The 14,291-nt window shown below is 50.9% G+C and overlaps 1 protein-coding gene across 4 annotated transcripts in view; it reads left to right on the forward strand.

Moving 5' to 3' along the window:
• Hnrnpl (heterogeneous nuclear ribonucleoprotein L) overlaps positions 1 to 14,111 on the forward strand; it is a 14,297-nt gene extending 186 nt beyond the window's left edge. The window contains exons 1-13 of one of the 4 annotated variants that reach the window (XM_015496886.2): positions 1,656 to 1,959; positions 3,768 to 3,886; positions 4,700 to 4,937; positions 5,066 to 5,151; positions 6,116 to 6,212; positions 6,295 to 6,367; positions 9,700 to 9,771; positions 9,883 to 10,163; positions 11,393 to 11,514; positions 11,835 to 12,036; positions 12,886 to 12,943; positions 13,056 to 13,151; positions 13,720 to 14,111. In XM_015496886.2, coding sequence (XP_015352372.1) covers positions 1,696 to 1,959; positions 3,768 to 3,886; positions 4,700 to 4,937; positions 5,066 to 5,151; positions 6,116 to 6,212; positions 6,295 to 6,367; positions 9,700 to 9,771; positions 9,883 to 10,163; positions 11,393 to 11,514; positions 11,835 to 12,036; positions 12,886 to 12,943; positions 13,056 to 13,151; positions 13,720 to 13,778 — 1,767 coding nt within the window. In that variant the 5' untranslated portion in view covers positions 1,656 to 1,695 and the 3' untranslated portion in view covers positions 13,779 to 14,111. Of the gene's footprint in view, positions 1 to 1,306; positions 1,960 to 3,767; positions 3,887 to 4,699; positions 4,938 to 5,065; positions 5,152 to 6,115; positions 6,213 to 6,294; positions 6,368 to 9,699; positions 10,164 to 11,392; positions 11,515 to 11,834; positions 12,037 to 12,885; positions 12,944 to 13,055; positions 13,152 to 13,719 lie in introns of those variants that run through there. The other 3 variants (XM_015496888.2, XM_015496885.2, XM_015496887.2) reach the window with 3 other exon arrangements.
• The last annotated feature ends 180 nt before the right edge of the window (positions 14,112 to 14,291 follow it).

The raw sequence follows: 14,291 nt of genomic DNA on the forward strand, positions 1-14,291 counted from the left end.
GGTCACGTGACGTGAGCCAGAGCCCGTGGCGCCCTCTGTCCGAGTCCTGCCGGGTTTTGTGATCTTCCGGGTGCGACTTGGCAGTTGATTTTAGGGTCTCCTCAGATACTTTCCCAAAAAACTTTAGTCCCCCAAACTGGCACTATTCCATTCTTTCTGTGCCCTTGACCCCATTTCAAACTTAGTTTCCGCAGGGCGCAGACTGTGGGAACCCCTTCACCCGGGCGGAAAGGTTCCGGAGCACCTTTGGGCCCGTCCTCCGCCTTTCCCACGACCCCTAGACTCACTTGCCTGCTTCTCATTATTTCTTTTTATTTAATTTTTGGTGATGGGGATGGAACCCCGGGCCTCGAGCAGGCAAAGCGAGCGTCCTACCCTGAGCCACGCCCCTAGCTTGTCAGTGCCCCCCGCGGGGGTGGGGTCAGCCCCGTCACTGCACGGCCCTCCTCGTGGGAGGTGGGCCCGGCCCCTCCACTACTGTAACTCCGGCGCCCCGCCCCCGAGCTCGGGTCTTTGGGCTTCGCTGGAGCCTCTGAGGGTACCATCCCGGGAGTCCACTTCAGGGCTGTCCTGTGAAAGCCAGTGGCTTGAGTTATCAGAAGGCAAATCCTGGGGGTCCGGGTGGGTAGGGAGCTGAACTCTGACTGCACCGACAAGGTGCTTCTATTGGAGGGAGAGCGGGAAAAGTATTCTGCGGAGAGGGGCGCACAAGGGCAAAGATGGAGAGGTGTGGGAAAGCTCCTTCCCCTTCTGCGAACTGAAAGGAGTTACTGTGGCCAAATTTAGAGGTGGAGAAATGACTGCCGAACTGACAGGGTGAGAACAGAGTTAAAAAGGGGAAAAAAAAAAAACCGGCCGTGAGTAGGTTGGCTGTGAAGAGGTACAAGGTACAGTGATGGGAATGTAGATAGCAGGGAATTGCCCTCTCTGTGGCTCTAGACTTCCGGAGCGGCAAACATCAGACAATCAAAAAATACCCTAGATACTCCCGCGATTGCTTCCTTGAAGAGTCGCCCCGCCTCTGGAGGCCCCGAAAAGCACATAGGCGCATGCGTCCTTGCTCAGATCCGTTCCTAGACTGCGCCAAAGAGCGCCTATGGCTCCCCTTTTTCACCCAATCAGAGACCATCAGTAGTCCTACCATCTAGCGAGAGCGTACTCTTTCCACTCTCCATTGACCAATTGGGTGGTGACAGAAAAGATAGGCATCTGTAGTAACCACTGCAAAGAGACAAAAATGAACGCCTTCCTTGCCTCCTTGCAGAGTGGCTCTGGAAGGTAGTCGTGACTGGGGAGACTGAAGATTTTCAGTTTGACGGACTAGCGACAAAACCAACGAAAGTGGGAAGGAGGCGGGACTTCTCCCGAAAGTTGGAGAGTCGCTCCTATTAGGCGCTCTTGGTGAGGCCGGGCAATGCCAGAAATCTGACCTATCAAGTTGGGGTTTATTTTAAGGCGGCGGGATTGGAGAAATGACTGGCAGAAAGCCCTGGCCTATAAGGAGTGTTTCAGACAAACGAGGGTGGGCCCTTCTGCAGAACGGCGTGAGCCGGGTCCAATAGTCGTGTAAGGCGTGCAGAAGCTTCCCCTCCCCCCGCGGCGGGGCCAGTGGCTCCCCCTATCGGGTGGGGGCGGCGGGTGACGGGCGGGTCCCTCCCCCAATGAGAGGCGGGGGGAGGCGGGTTCTGCGCCGCCATGTCGCGGAGGCTGCTGCCCCGGGCGGAGAAGCGGCGTCGGCGGCTGGAGCAGAGGCAGCAGCCGGACGAGCAGCTGAGGCGGTCGGGAGCGATGGTGAAGATGGCGGCGGCGGGCGGCGGAGGCGGCGGTGGCCGCTACTACGGCGGCGGCAGTGAGGGCGGCCGGGCTCCTAAACGGCTGAAGACTGACAACGCCGGCGACCAGCACGGAGGCGGTGGCGGCGGCGGTGGAGGAGCCGGGGCAGCGGGAGGCGGCGGCGGGGTGAGGCTAGGGCTTTAGACTCTGGGAAGGGTGGGAAATTTTCGTACTTTCAGGGTATTTATTTTGGGGGGCCCCTCTGCGCAGGCGCCTAAGCCCTCGCGCCGCTGACGGGAGTGGGGGAGGGGCAGGCGTTGGGCAAACGGCGGGGATTGCGCGAGGACAGGCACTTGCGCGTGCGCGCAATCCTGAGCGGGGGTTGAGGGGGTGGAGGAAGCTGCTCGCGTTGCGGGCAACGTATTGCGCAGGCGCCGCGGGCTAGCGTGTGGGGGTCGGGCACGCGGTCGGGCCGTTTTTCCCCCCCTTTATCATTTTCTTCTGTGGCCCGGTGCGCAAGCGCGCTTCTCTCGCCTGGCCTCGTGGGCGGTTGGGGGGAGCATCTCGTGAGCGGGAACGGGTGGGCGGCGGCCCGGCGGAGTGGGGAATTCAGGCCGATCGCTGTCTGATCCCAGTAGCGTCACGCCTTGACTCCCGGCCTCCAGTTATTGATTTATTGAAAAATATACCCCAGCGCAGAATATTTTCCCTATTTTTGTGGGCGTTGGAAATAGGAAGATTTGCGAGAGGCAGATTTAGTTGTCTGGGAGTTGAGCCAGACTTTGGAACCTTGACACGTTTGCTTACGATTTCAATTTCTTGGAGATTGATAAACCCAAATATTCCCCGGTGGCCACGGGAGGAGGGATTCAGCCTCTTAAATCTGCCACCCCCGAAAAAACACCAGTTGTCCCTTGTGGGTAGGGGCCAGCCCCATCCGCGGAAGTTATTAAAGGGCTTCTGCTCGGTCTTCCCGGGCTCTATTTGACCTGCTCAGAAGTCATTCTATTAAGGAATCTCTGTTCTGTGGGTTTGGGGCAGGTATATGAATTCCCAGTTTCCAGAGAGGAAACAAGCAAAAGATAAGGGAGATTCCATCACATAGCTAGTGAGGGACAATTCTGGAATTAGAACTCAGGACCCATAACCACCGGGAAGGGTGTGTCTCCTGTGGTTTGTGCAGTCGGTTCCTGAAATAGAATCCAGTTCTGTCCCTGTTCCATGGTCTTGTGCCCAGTGATTTCTCAGACAGGAGGCTGGGCCCAGAGCCCAGGAGAGATGGAGGAGAAAGTTACTTTGCTCCTGAGTCCCAGAGGCTGCTATCTCTGTGACTGGAAAGACACTTCTCCTGAGAAGGAACTTAGTGGTGTGGGTTGAAGTTGCTCTTCTTTTGAGTTTCCTCACCCCTTTTTCCTTAGTCCAGCTTAGGCAGTATTTCTCGAAGCAGATTTTGGTGGGAGCAATAAAAGGCATGAAGGAGTCAAAATTGTCTGGTCTTCCACAAGTTTAAGGGCACATACTATTTTGCCCTGGCTGGACTTGGGGATGACTGGTGGAGAACAGTCGTGCCTGGTTTGCTCAACCAGAAAATACAAAGAAGGTGGGGCACATGCAGAAAACAGTCTGTTCACACCACAGCAGATAGCTGTTTAAGCCTCACCTGCTAGGTTGCTTTCTAAGCCACTGTTCTGTGTTTCCTTGATTGAGTAGGAGGAGAGATGGTCCTTGGAGGGATGTAAAAGTTGAGATTTTTCCCTTCCACCTTTTTCCCTTTCTCAGAAGCTAGAGCCAATGGGCAAGTGGCTACCACTCAGGGCTGTTATTCTGCTGGTCCAGAATCCTTTTGGGGTGATTGGGTTGAATTGCTCCCTCTCTTCTGCCCCATGCATCTTTCCTGGGTGACACGTAACTTATTTGACTGGATCTCCAACAACACAGAGGACTATGATCTTGTATGTCACAAAATGAGGTGTTGTTTCTGTTTCCTTTTTCAGGAGAACTACGATGACCCCCACAAAACCCCTGCCTCCCCAGTTGTCCACATCAGGGGCCTGATTGACGGTGTGGTGGAAGCTGACCTTGTGGAGGCATTGCAGGAGTTTGGACCCATCAGGTACGGGGCCCAAAGACCAGGAGCTGGGTCTGAAAAGAAGTCAATTCCCTAGTGTGCTTGGTTTTTGTTTGTTTGTTTGTGTGTGTGTGTGTGTGTGCGCGCGCGCGCGCGCTGAGGATAGAGCTTGGGGCCACTTGACCACTGAGCCACATCCCCAGCCCTATTTTGGATTTTACTTAGAGACAGGGTCTCACTGAGGTGCTTAGTCCCTTCCTGTTCCTAAAGTTGGCTTTGAACCCGTGATCCTCCTGCCTCAGCCTCCTGAGCTGCTAGGATTACAGTGTACCACTGTGCCCAGGTCCTAGTGTGCTTTTGTGACACTGGTTTCTGGTTGGAAGTAGTGATTTTGCCTTTCTGGTCTGAGGTCCTTTGACTAGGTTTACACCATCTCTACTCCTGGGGTTGAACTTTGGATCCTCTTGTAGCAAGTTCCACGTCCTTTCTTCTCTTTTTCTCTGCCTCATACTTTCTGGTCAACATTGCTTTACTCAGCAGCAAATTTTTGTTGACTATTTGGCACATGTGAGGTGGTGGGAATACAAAAGGGAACAAAATTATCCTAGATTCCTTTTTCCAGAAACTTGTCCATCCAGAGAGGTCAGCACTATTATAGGGTAAACTCTTGTATGTGGGAGGCACCTGACTCAGTCTAGTGAGGAGGAGAGGTCAGAAGGAGGTCCCAGAGGAAGGGATGACTTAAAACTACACCTGTGGCATGGAGTATTGGGGTTGGGTCATTTTAAAGAAAACTGGGAGACATTCTCATAATTTCCATTCCCCCAAGATGATTGAAACCTATGTTCTCTCTGCCAGCTATGTGGTGGTGATGCCTAAGAAGAGACAAGCCCTGGTAGAATTTGAAGATGTGTTGGGGGCTTGCAATGCAGTGAACTACGCAGCCGACAACCAAATCTATATCGCTGGTCACCCTGCTTTTGTCAATTATTCTACCAGCCAGAAGATCTCTCGCCCTGGGGACTCAGATGACTCCCGGAGTGTTAACAGTGTGCTTCTCTTTACCATCCTGAACCCCATCTATTCCATAACCACGGTGCGTGTCAGCAGGCATTCCTGTAGGCTCCTCTGCAAAGTGTCTTCCCTTCTTCATCTCCCTGTCACTTCCCCACGCCAGACTGATTTCCCAGGACTCCTTCATCTTGCCTGTCTTTGCTTTTACAGGATGTTCTTTATACTATCTGTAATCCTTGTGGTCCTGTCCAGAGAATTGTCATTTTCCGGAAGAATGGAGTCCAGGCCATGGTGGAATATCCTTTATGGGGAAATAGGTGGCTTTTGGGGTGGGGTTCTCACAGGGTGTGGCTTAGGAACATTTTTTTGCCTAGCATGTGTATACTGAATGTCCGCCATATACCAGATGCCTTTATAGAGTTCAAGATCTGATTAGAGAGATAACTAGAAACCAGACATATGTTGTAATAGTGAAAATCTTAAGAAAGAGTGAACTTTAAGGGCTGGGGTTGTGGCTTAGTGGTAGAGTGCTTGCCTAGCAAGTGGTTTTGATTGGGTTTGATTCTCAGAACCGTGTATAAGTAAATAAAATAAAGATCTGTTGACAAGTAAACAATATTTTAAAAAGAACGAAAGAATGAATTGTGAGATTTATGGTGAAAAGAGTATAAAAGGAGACTTGGACAGGTCCCCAAGGAAGGCTGTCCTATTTCCATGAGGAGACAGGAATGGGCATTTCAGGTGGAGAGTAAATGGCTTTTGCATAGGTCATGAGATAAGGAGGGGAGACATGAGGATTTGAAGAGCATGGAGTAGCCCACAAGGGAGAGGGTTTCCTTTAGAGTATCTTGGACAGTAGTGTGGTGCTTTGTCAGGGTTCACTAGGAAGCTACTAATGGGCTTTTCAGGAGGAATTATAACCTGATGTTTCTGAGGTTACGGCAGCATGAGAGACAACTGGGGCAAAGAAGGTGGTGATGACTTGGCTTGGAGTGGTGGTGCTGAGGAGGTGTTACCATCTCTGATGATGTCAGGGCTAGTACAGATCATGGGAGTACTCTGGACAGTGGCCACTCCTCCATGGGCAACACTGCAGTCCCATCTCCAGAGTTTTGACTTGTCACCTGAGGCTGTGGCGGTAAGCTGACCCCAGAGCCCACATGCACCACAGTCTGAGTACTGTCTTGAACTCATCCCTGAGACAACTGGAAGTCCTTTCCAAAGAGCTTCAACAAGGGAACCTTCCTTAATTAAGCTCACATTTGACTCAGTGCAAAGTGCCCAGCGGGCCAAGGCCTCACTTAATGGGGCTGACATCTATTCTGGCTGTTGCACTTTGAAGATCGAATATGCAAAGGTAAGTTTGGGAAGTGATTGCTCCTTGGCAGCTTCTAGGTGAGACGGGATGGCTGGTCTCAAGCTTTGTCTTGTCCTTACAGCCTACACGCTTGAATGTGTTCAAGAATGATCAAGATACTTGGGACTACACAAACCCCAACCTCAGTGGACAAGGTAATCCTGACGGCCACTTTGTTCTAAACATACCTGCCTCGCCTTCACTCGACTAGTGCACTTCATAGACCCGGGCTCAGGGTTATGTAATGCCATTGGGCTCCCTATGGACATGGGAGGGCCTTGGGGTCAGTTCTTGAAAAAGACACCCCAGTGATAAGAGGGCGAATGAGGGACCTGTGCAGGTCCTGCCTGGGGCCCTCTGAAGAGCTGAGGGTGCAGAGTCAAGGCTGAGGCTTGGACCAGGTGGGAAGCATGGCTTCACTGAGGATGAAGTCTGGCAGGGGGCTTAGAACCCAGTAGCAGCTCCCAGTTGGATATTGCTGCTTTCCTTCTAGAGCCTGGTTAGGGTCATTGACTCATTTCCACTGGGCCAGGAATGGTCCTCTTGCTCTCTGCTGTTGAGAGGGTCTGGTTGTGGGGGTGACAGATGGAGCAGGTGATGAGGGCTGCTGGACTTTGCAGCAGAGCTTTTGAGCAAGCTGACCTTGTGGAGGTCAGACATTCTGGATTGGACCAGGGCGGACATGCCACACCTCATTTGTAGAGGGGACTCAACAACTCTGCAGGGGGCCCAAATGGACTACCCCCTTCCTAGTGTCTGCCAAGAATGGTTTGCCTTTGGTAGGCGGGAGAGGTGGAGGATTGCCTTTGAAAAACAGCGGCACCCCCTTTGAAAATCAGCAAGACCGTCCAAATCTTGGTCTGATTCGTCGGACTAGGCCATGGGCTGAGGGAGGAGGCTGGTTGCTGACATCGCAGAGGCCCCACTCCTAGGGAGGCCTGTTTTGCTCGCCTTTGCAGCTGGGAAAGCAGTGGGCAGGGTGGGCTAGACTCCCCAGGACCCTCACAATAGGCCCTGTGGGCCTGGCTGCTCCAAAGGTCAGAGACAAATTGGTGACCAAGTGAATGTACCAGAGCGGGCAATGGCATTACATGACTGCTAACAGAAACATGGCAACCAACCATTTCTTCTCCAAGGAACATAAGTAGAAGATGTGCAGACCGGCAGGGGCTAGTGGCAGGGGCTGGCTGTGCATTGGTTTTGATGCCTCTCAGCTTTGGCTGCCCCAAGGCTGGGGCCCAAAAAAAAAAACGAGGGCTGATGAGGTAACCTGGAGTGAGGGCGGTGCTTCGCCACCCCCTCAGGAACCATACTTCAGCGGCTCTGCCTCTGCACATTGCTCACCAACACACAGGGTAGAAAACCACTAGCTCTTCCTGGAGAGAACAGAACATGCAGCCTCCACCACGTCCCCAGAAACAGCCGCAGACTTGAGCTCACTACATCAAGAACACCACACCGCGCTCCAAGGAACAGCTACAAGCACAGAGACAGAGGCAGACAGAGACAAAGAGAGAAAGAAACGCAACATGGCAGCAGACACTGCTTTTTTATTAAACATTAAAAAAAAAAAAAGTCAAAATCCAAGCAAACTTGAACCCAGGAATGTACACAGAAGTAGGAAACACAGAGAACAGAGCTCTCCCAGCCAGCCAGCGGTGCTCTTTTCGGAGAACGTTTCATAGACTGAAGTAGATTCCATGGGCCTCCAAGACAATAGGATCCTCTCTCCATTCCTCGCCATATGGGTTGCTTTTTTAAGTCCTTTGGTTTGGGGAGGGCCTTCTTTTTTTCTTTTCTGTTTTGATATTTTTATTTTTTCTGCAGTCACCGGCTGCCAACATAATCTGCACCAACTGGAGATCAGAAACAAACCAAAAAAACTTAAACCACAACAAAAAAAAAAAAAATCAAAAAACCAAAACAGATCTAAAACCAGACAGCCAAACAGCTCAGAGGCACACAGTTACCTGCTGGTGGGTAACCAGGCGCGCTCCCAAGGCCAAAAGCGCGGGCATAGTGGGGCCACTGGCACACTTCATACCAGGAGACACGCACATGGAGCGCTACACAGCCAGAAGCACCGCACTGCAGCACACAATGTGAGGAGGTGACAACACGGAGGGACACTACCCACTTCATACACCTTTATTTCCACTTTTCTGATATCTTCTGAGGACAGAACATCTGTGAGCCAATTTTGATTTAATCAAAACATTGACTTTTAAAACAATTCTTAAAAAATGTAGCGGATGTGTACCGTAACTTGTATTTATGACTGTAAAACCATGTGATGCAGGGTCGCAGTGTATGTTTGATGGGACGCCATCTTTCAGAACTGTGCTAACTCACTGTTGAAGCGTCCAATGGTAAGAGAAAATACAGATTTGTTTTTTGTGACAAATGGACATTGTACTCTGTACTTCTGCTGTAAGTAGCCCTTTTCCATCTTTGTAATGACTTGACTGTTAAAAAACAAAACCCAGGCCAGGTGGCAGAAAGGGGCATTGGTTTCGAGCCCTGGGTTTTGCAGTCTGCCAGACCCGGTTCAAATCCTGGCCCAGCCACTAACTTGCTTTGTGACCTTGAGCCAAAGTGTCTTTTAACTGCTCAGTTAAAAGGTAACTACTCAGTTTTTTTATCTGTAAAATGGGGCTAAAACATTAGTACCTACCTCATAGGGTTGTTGTGAGGAATTCAAGAAGCTGTGATGTCTGTAAAGCGTTTAGCCCAGTGTCTGCCACTTAAGCGCTAAATTAATGGCAGTGGTTATAAACTGCAGCTGGGGTTGGGGGCGGTGAATCTGCGCCATTGTTGGGTCTGAGAATGTTAATGCCTTGTACATGACTGCTCACTTGATCTGATTCTGCTGTTGCCCTGCTCGTCAGCTCCTACAGTCTGTCTCCTTGGGCTGGATGGGACTGGGGACGAGGGTGACTGGGCCCAGGGTTGAGAACAGAGGGACTAGAGAGCACACGACAAGAGAATGGAACCTAGAGCTCCCAGAGCCTTGGGGTTTTGGTGGCCAGACTTTATCCTGTGTCTGCCCTTCCTTGGTTATTTTTATCGGCTCTTACCCTTTCCTCCCTTCATTGGGAATTACGTTACAAAGCTGCTCTTGGCCCTTCCCTTCCATTAGTTCCATAGTAGCTCACAAGTTCCCCAGAGGACCTGAGAGCTGGGCTTCCCCAGGAGGCTGGGGTGGGTAAGAGCATGTAAGCAGAAAGCCTGGCCTTTTCTCTAAGAAAGGAAGCTGGCCTCTTTGGTGTGGGCAGGGGGTGGGGAGTGGGGTTCCGGCCTTAAGGTCTGGGCTTCACGCCCATCCTGGGTTAGGACTTAGGAAGGCATCCCCAGCAGCCCTTGTAAGAAAGGGTTTGCAGTGAAACTCATGGGAGCTGAGCAACTTTGAGATTAGCCTTTCTAGTCAGAAGGGAGAAGGACATCCCTTTTCTTGAGTTCAACTTGTAACTATTTTCTCTATCTGCAGGTGACCCTGGCAGTAACCCCAATAAACGCCAGAGGCAGCCCCCTCTCCTGGGAGATCACCCCGCAGAATATGGTGAGGGCAGGGGGTTCCCCTCCGTGGACTCCCGTGGCTCATGTGCCCCTGCCCGCCGCCCGCCGCGCAAATTCTCACCCATCCTCCCTCTCTTTCCTTCCCACCCCCCAGGAGGGCCCCACGGTGGGTACCACAGCCATTACCATGATGAGGGCTACGGGCCCCCCCCACCTCACTACGAAGGGAGAAGGATGGGCCCACCAGTGGGGGGTCACCGTCGGGGCCCAAGCCGCTACGGCCCCCAGTATGGGCACCCCCCACCCCCTCCCCCACCACCCGAGTATGGCCCCCACGCCGACAGCCCTGTGCTCATGGTCTATGGCTTGGATCAATCTAAGATGAACTGTGATCGAGTCTTCAATGTCTTCTGCTTGTATGGCAATGTGGAGAAGGTGAGCTTTTGCTGCGACAGTTGCTTGCCTTTAAACCCAGCAGGCCCAAGGAAGGCTCTGGGCCTCAGCTTGCCAGGCAGCGGAGGGGGAAGAGCCAGTGGGGAACAGGCCTGCCTCTGAAGTGGGTGACTCAGGCGGCCCAAGTAGTCTTTGCAGATGGGTTTTGTTTTATTCTCACTGTGTGTCATTGTGGTTTTGGTTATTTGAATTGCCAGTGTTAATCCAGGATTTTATCATGTTAAAAAAAAGAACTAGGATTTAACCAGTATGTGAATATAAAAATTCAAAAGGTATATAAGAATGTAATATAGAACATTAGGTAAGAATTTCCTGGAAAACTTTTAACTGTTCTGACAGTCCTGGGCCTTTTTGCATTCCCTGTGGGCCAGGGCTGAATGTTGGCTGACCTGAGACCGAGTGTGTGTTTTGTTGTTTTTTTGTTCAGACCAACTTTAAGTCTGTAGCCCCTAGCTTGCCCATTAAAGATAAGTGGGCATGGTGGCACATGCCTATAATCCCAGGAACTCAACAGGCTGAGGCAAGAGGATTCCAAGTTTCAGGCCAGTCTCAGCAACTTATTAGCAAGACCCTGCCTCAAAACTTAACCAGCGGCTGGGGATGTAGTTCAGTGATAGAGGGCCTCTGGGTTCAATCCCTAGCCCTAGTACTACCAAAAAAAAAAGGAAAAGGAGTTAATACAAGGCAAAGGGTCCATGTGTACAGTTTTGTTGAAGATGTGGAAGAGGTAGTAATTTGTTCAGTTTTCACAAACCTTAATGGGACCGGAAAGGATGGAGGTTAAATTACTTCCCAGGTTCACATAAGCAGTATTTGGGGCTAAATTGCCTGGCCTCGTTCTCTGCTGCTCTGTCTTGCTGTATCTCAGTGCAGTACCCACATAATAGGCCTGCCTTTGGGGCTAGGGGTGCAGCTCAGTGGCAGAGCGCTTGCCCAGCACCAGTTTGGTCCCTGGCCCTGCAAAACAAAACATCCTTTACATTGTGACCAGGGCCTGCCTTGCAGTTAGGAAAACACTGCCTATACCCTGCTGCCTGGATTGAGCATGCTCAAAGGCCAGGGAAGTTTTCCAGGTGGTCCTGATTCCCCTCTTACAGTGAGAAAATATTAAGCCCAGAGCCAGAGCAGGCATTATTGTTTCTGACTAACTTCGGAGGGGTAGCTAACTTCATAGCTGGGCAGTAGTGCTGACTGCAGCTACTTTTCCCCAGGTAAAGTTCATGAAAAGCAAGCCGGGGGCCGCCATGGTGGAAATGGCTGATGGCTATGCTGTTGACCGAGCCATTACTCACCTCAACAACAACTTCATGTTTGGGCAGAAGATGAATGTCTGGTAAGTTCTGTCATGCCAGGCAAGGGAGGGTTGGAGAAAGACCAAGGAGAAATGGGTGGGAGTGGGCCTAGCAGAGGTGTATAGTGAGACTGAGATATGGGTACTTGGGCTGGAATGGGGTGTGGCATCTGTGTTCTCTGCCCCTCTTCTGAGGCCATGGGAGAAAACAGGTCAGCCTTGCCTCTGCAGTGGAGCAATGTACCCTGAGGCATACCACACTATCAGGCACAGGGCCCACTGAGCTCTGAGGGAGACCATAGTAGAAGACTTAGGAGATAACTGAGGGTCTGACAAAGCTTCCCTTTTATTTCTTCCAACAGTGTCTCCAAGCAGCCAGCCATTATGCCCGGTCAGTCATACGGGCTGGAAGACGGGTCCTGCAGTTACAAAGACTTCAGCGAATCAAGAAACAATCGGTTCTCTACTCCGGAGCAGGCAGCCAAGAACCGCATCCAGCACCCTAGTAATGTGCTGCACTTCTTCAATGCCCCTCTGGAGGTGACCGAAGAGAACTTCTTCGAGGTGAGTGTCATGGAGTTTCTCTGTTGGTCTCTGGGTTGAGCTAGAACAGACGAGGACAGGTGGGGATCCTTGCTCACAGTCTTGGCATGAGAGAGTGACACCAAACTTCCAGCATCAGTTGAGTTTGAGTTTGCCTTGATCTTCCTGCATTTTTGGCAAGCTGGAGCTGCTGCTTATTCGCTGGGAAGGTCTTCAAGAGCCCGGTGACAGAATGCATTCTTGATGGATGCCCTGTCTGGGCACCTCAGTGTCTGCATAACACCCAAAGGGAGGGCCTAGATAACTTGGTCAGAGGGAAGTGGGACAGCTAGCCAGAGAGGAGAGCTAAAAGCAACAGTTCACTTTGGACCCTACTGTTAACTCAGGTGATGCCCTGCACTTTTACTTGAGCAAACACTTGGAGGATGTTGATACCCAGATGGTGACTAAAGAGAGGAGATTAGAAAGGCATATTTTTAGTTGGTCTTTGGCAGTGTTGAGAATTGAAAGCTGTGTTTCTTTTCATGTCACAGGGACGCTTTAAAGAATATATGATCGTGCCCTCCATATGTTTTCTTTTTAAAAAAAAATTGTATGAGATTAAGGGGCTGGGGTTGTAGCTCAGTCATGGAGCACTTGCCAAGTAAGCGTGAGGCACTGGGTTTAATCCTCTGCACCATGTAAAAAATAAGTAAAGAAATGTATTATGTCCATCTACAACTAAAAATATTTAAAACAACAACAACAAAAAACTGGAAACCATTCCTCCAGAAACACTCAAGCCCTCGGCCATATGGGCCCTGGTCTGCTTGAGTTCCCTTTGTGTAGTCCTTGTGCCCTGAATTCCTTCACCCTCTGTTTCTGCTGCAGATCTGTGATGAGCTGGGAGTGAAGCGGCCAACTTCTGTGAAAGTATTCTCAGGCAAAAGTGAGTTGCAGCCCTGCCTTCCTCCACTGAGTCCTTGGCCGATGGTAGGCCCCTGCTTGGTGGCTGTCAGGTCCACCAAAACTCCTCTGCCTTCTCTTTGCTTTCTACTCAGGTGAGCGCAGTTCCTCTGGACTGCTGGAGTGGGAATCCAAGAGTGATGCCTTGGAGACTTTGGGCTTCCTGAACCATTACCAGATGAAAAACCCAAGTGAGTATCTGTGTGTCCTGAGTCATTCCCCTGGTAGCTTGGTAGCTTGGCTGGCTTCAGGCCAGAATTGTCCCTCCTGCCTTTGAGACAGGACCCACGAGATTACCTCCCTGTCACTGGCAGGCAACTAGGACCTGGTCGCCAGGAGAGCAGTCTGATGATATGTCTCCTGGGAAGGCCAGCTAGGCTGCTTGCTGCCATCCACTCTGCCTGCTTGGGAGTTGTGTGGACTTGTCCTCCAACAAGCTGTCGTTCTTTTTGTGTCAGACTGGCAGAGATGGTACCCCAAAGGGGGCTTCACTTGGCCATCAACTTGAATTTGCTGGGCCAGGCCCCATTGCGTAGAATAGCTAATGTGGGTAGGAATAAGCTCCTCCATGGGAGTGAAGAAAGAAAAGGGAAAATACCTTGTGTATTTGGATAATTTTTTAAGTTTCATATCAGGCAGTGACAAGTTTAGACTCTGCACAGTTAAACTGCAGAAGTGGGAGGTGGGTACAGATGAGAACCAGGTCCGGGAGCGTTCCCTGGAGAGCCCAGCCAGACTTCTCTGTCCTCTCCTTTGCAGATGGCCCGTATCCTTACACTCTGAAGTTGTGCTTCTCCACCGCTCAGCATGCCTCCTAATTAGGGGCCCAGGAAGAGTCCCACCCGAGCAGGAAAACGTTTCTCTTTCCTTTATGCCGTTGGTCTTTTTTTTTTTTTTTTTTTTTTTTTGCAAAAGTTCTTGTATTCCTTTTTTTAATGCTAGGTTAGTAGAGGCTTAACCATAATGGAAATGCTGGAAGTCTGGAGGGGGAGGGGAGAGGGGGAACTGATATCTCCCAAGATTAACCTTCACTTTTTAAAGATTATTGTACATGTGATTTTTTTTTTCCTGTTCATACATTTGTGCTGCCCATGTACTCTTGGCACATTTCAATAAAATTGTTTGGAAAATAAACATAGCACTTGCTGGGATTGCAGGGTGTGTTTGCTTCCCTCACTCTTCTGAAGAGGTACTGGCGGGTCAGGGCACAGCCCCCAGGCTCTCAGGAAATGCAGGCCTAGCCCTCAGAAGTAAGGTGGGCTGTAGATGGGAAGATGCAGAGAATGAAGGAGTCCTGTGGAGGAAAACCCAGCAGGCCTTAGCAGCATTCT

This window comes from Marmota marmota, unplaced genomic scaffold (genome assembly GCF_001458135.2).
Source record: "Marmota marmota marmota unplaced genomic scaffold, marMar, whole genome shotgun sequence".
In the NCBI taxonomy this organism is placed as follows: Eukaryota; Metazoa; Chordata; class Mammalia; order Rodentia; family Sciuridae; genus Marmota; species Marmota marmota.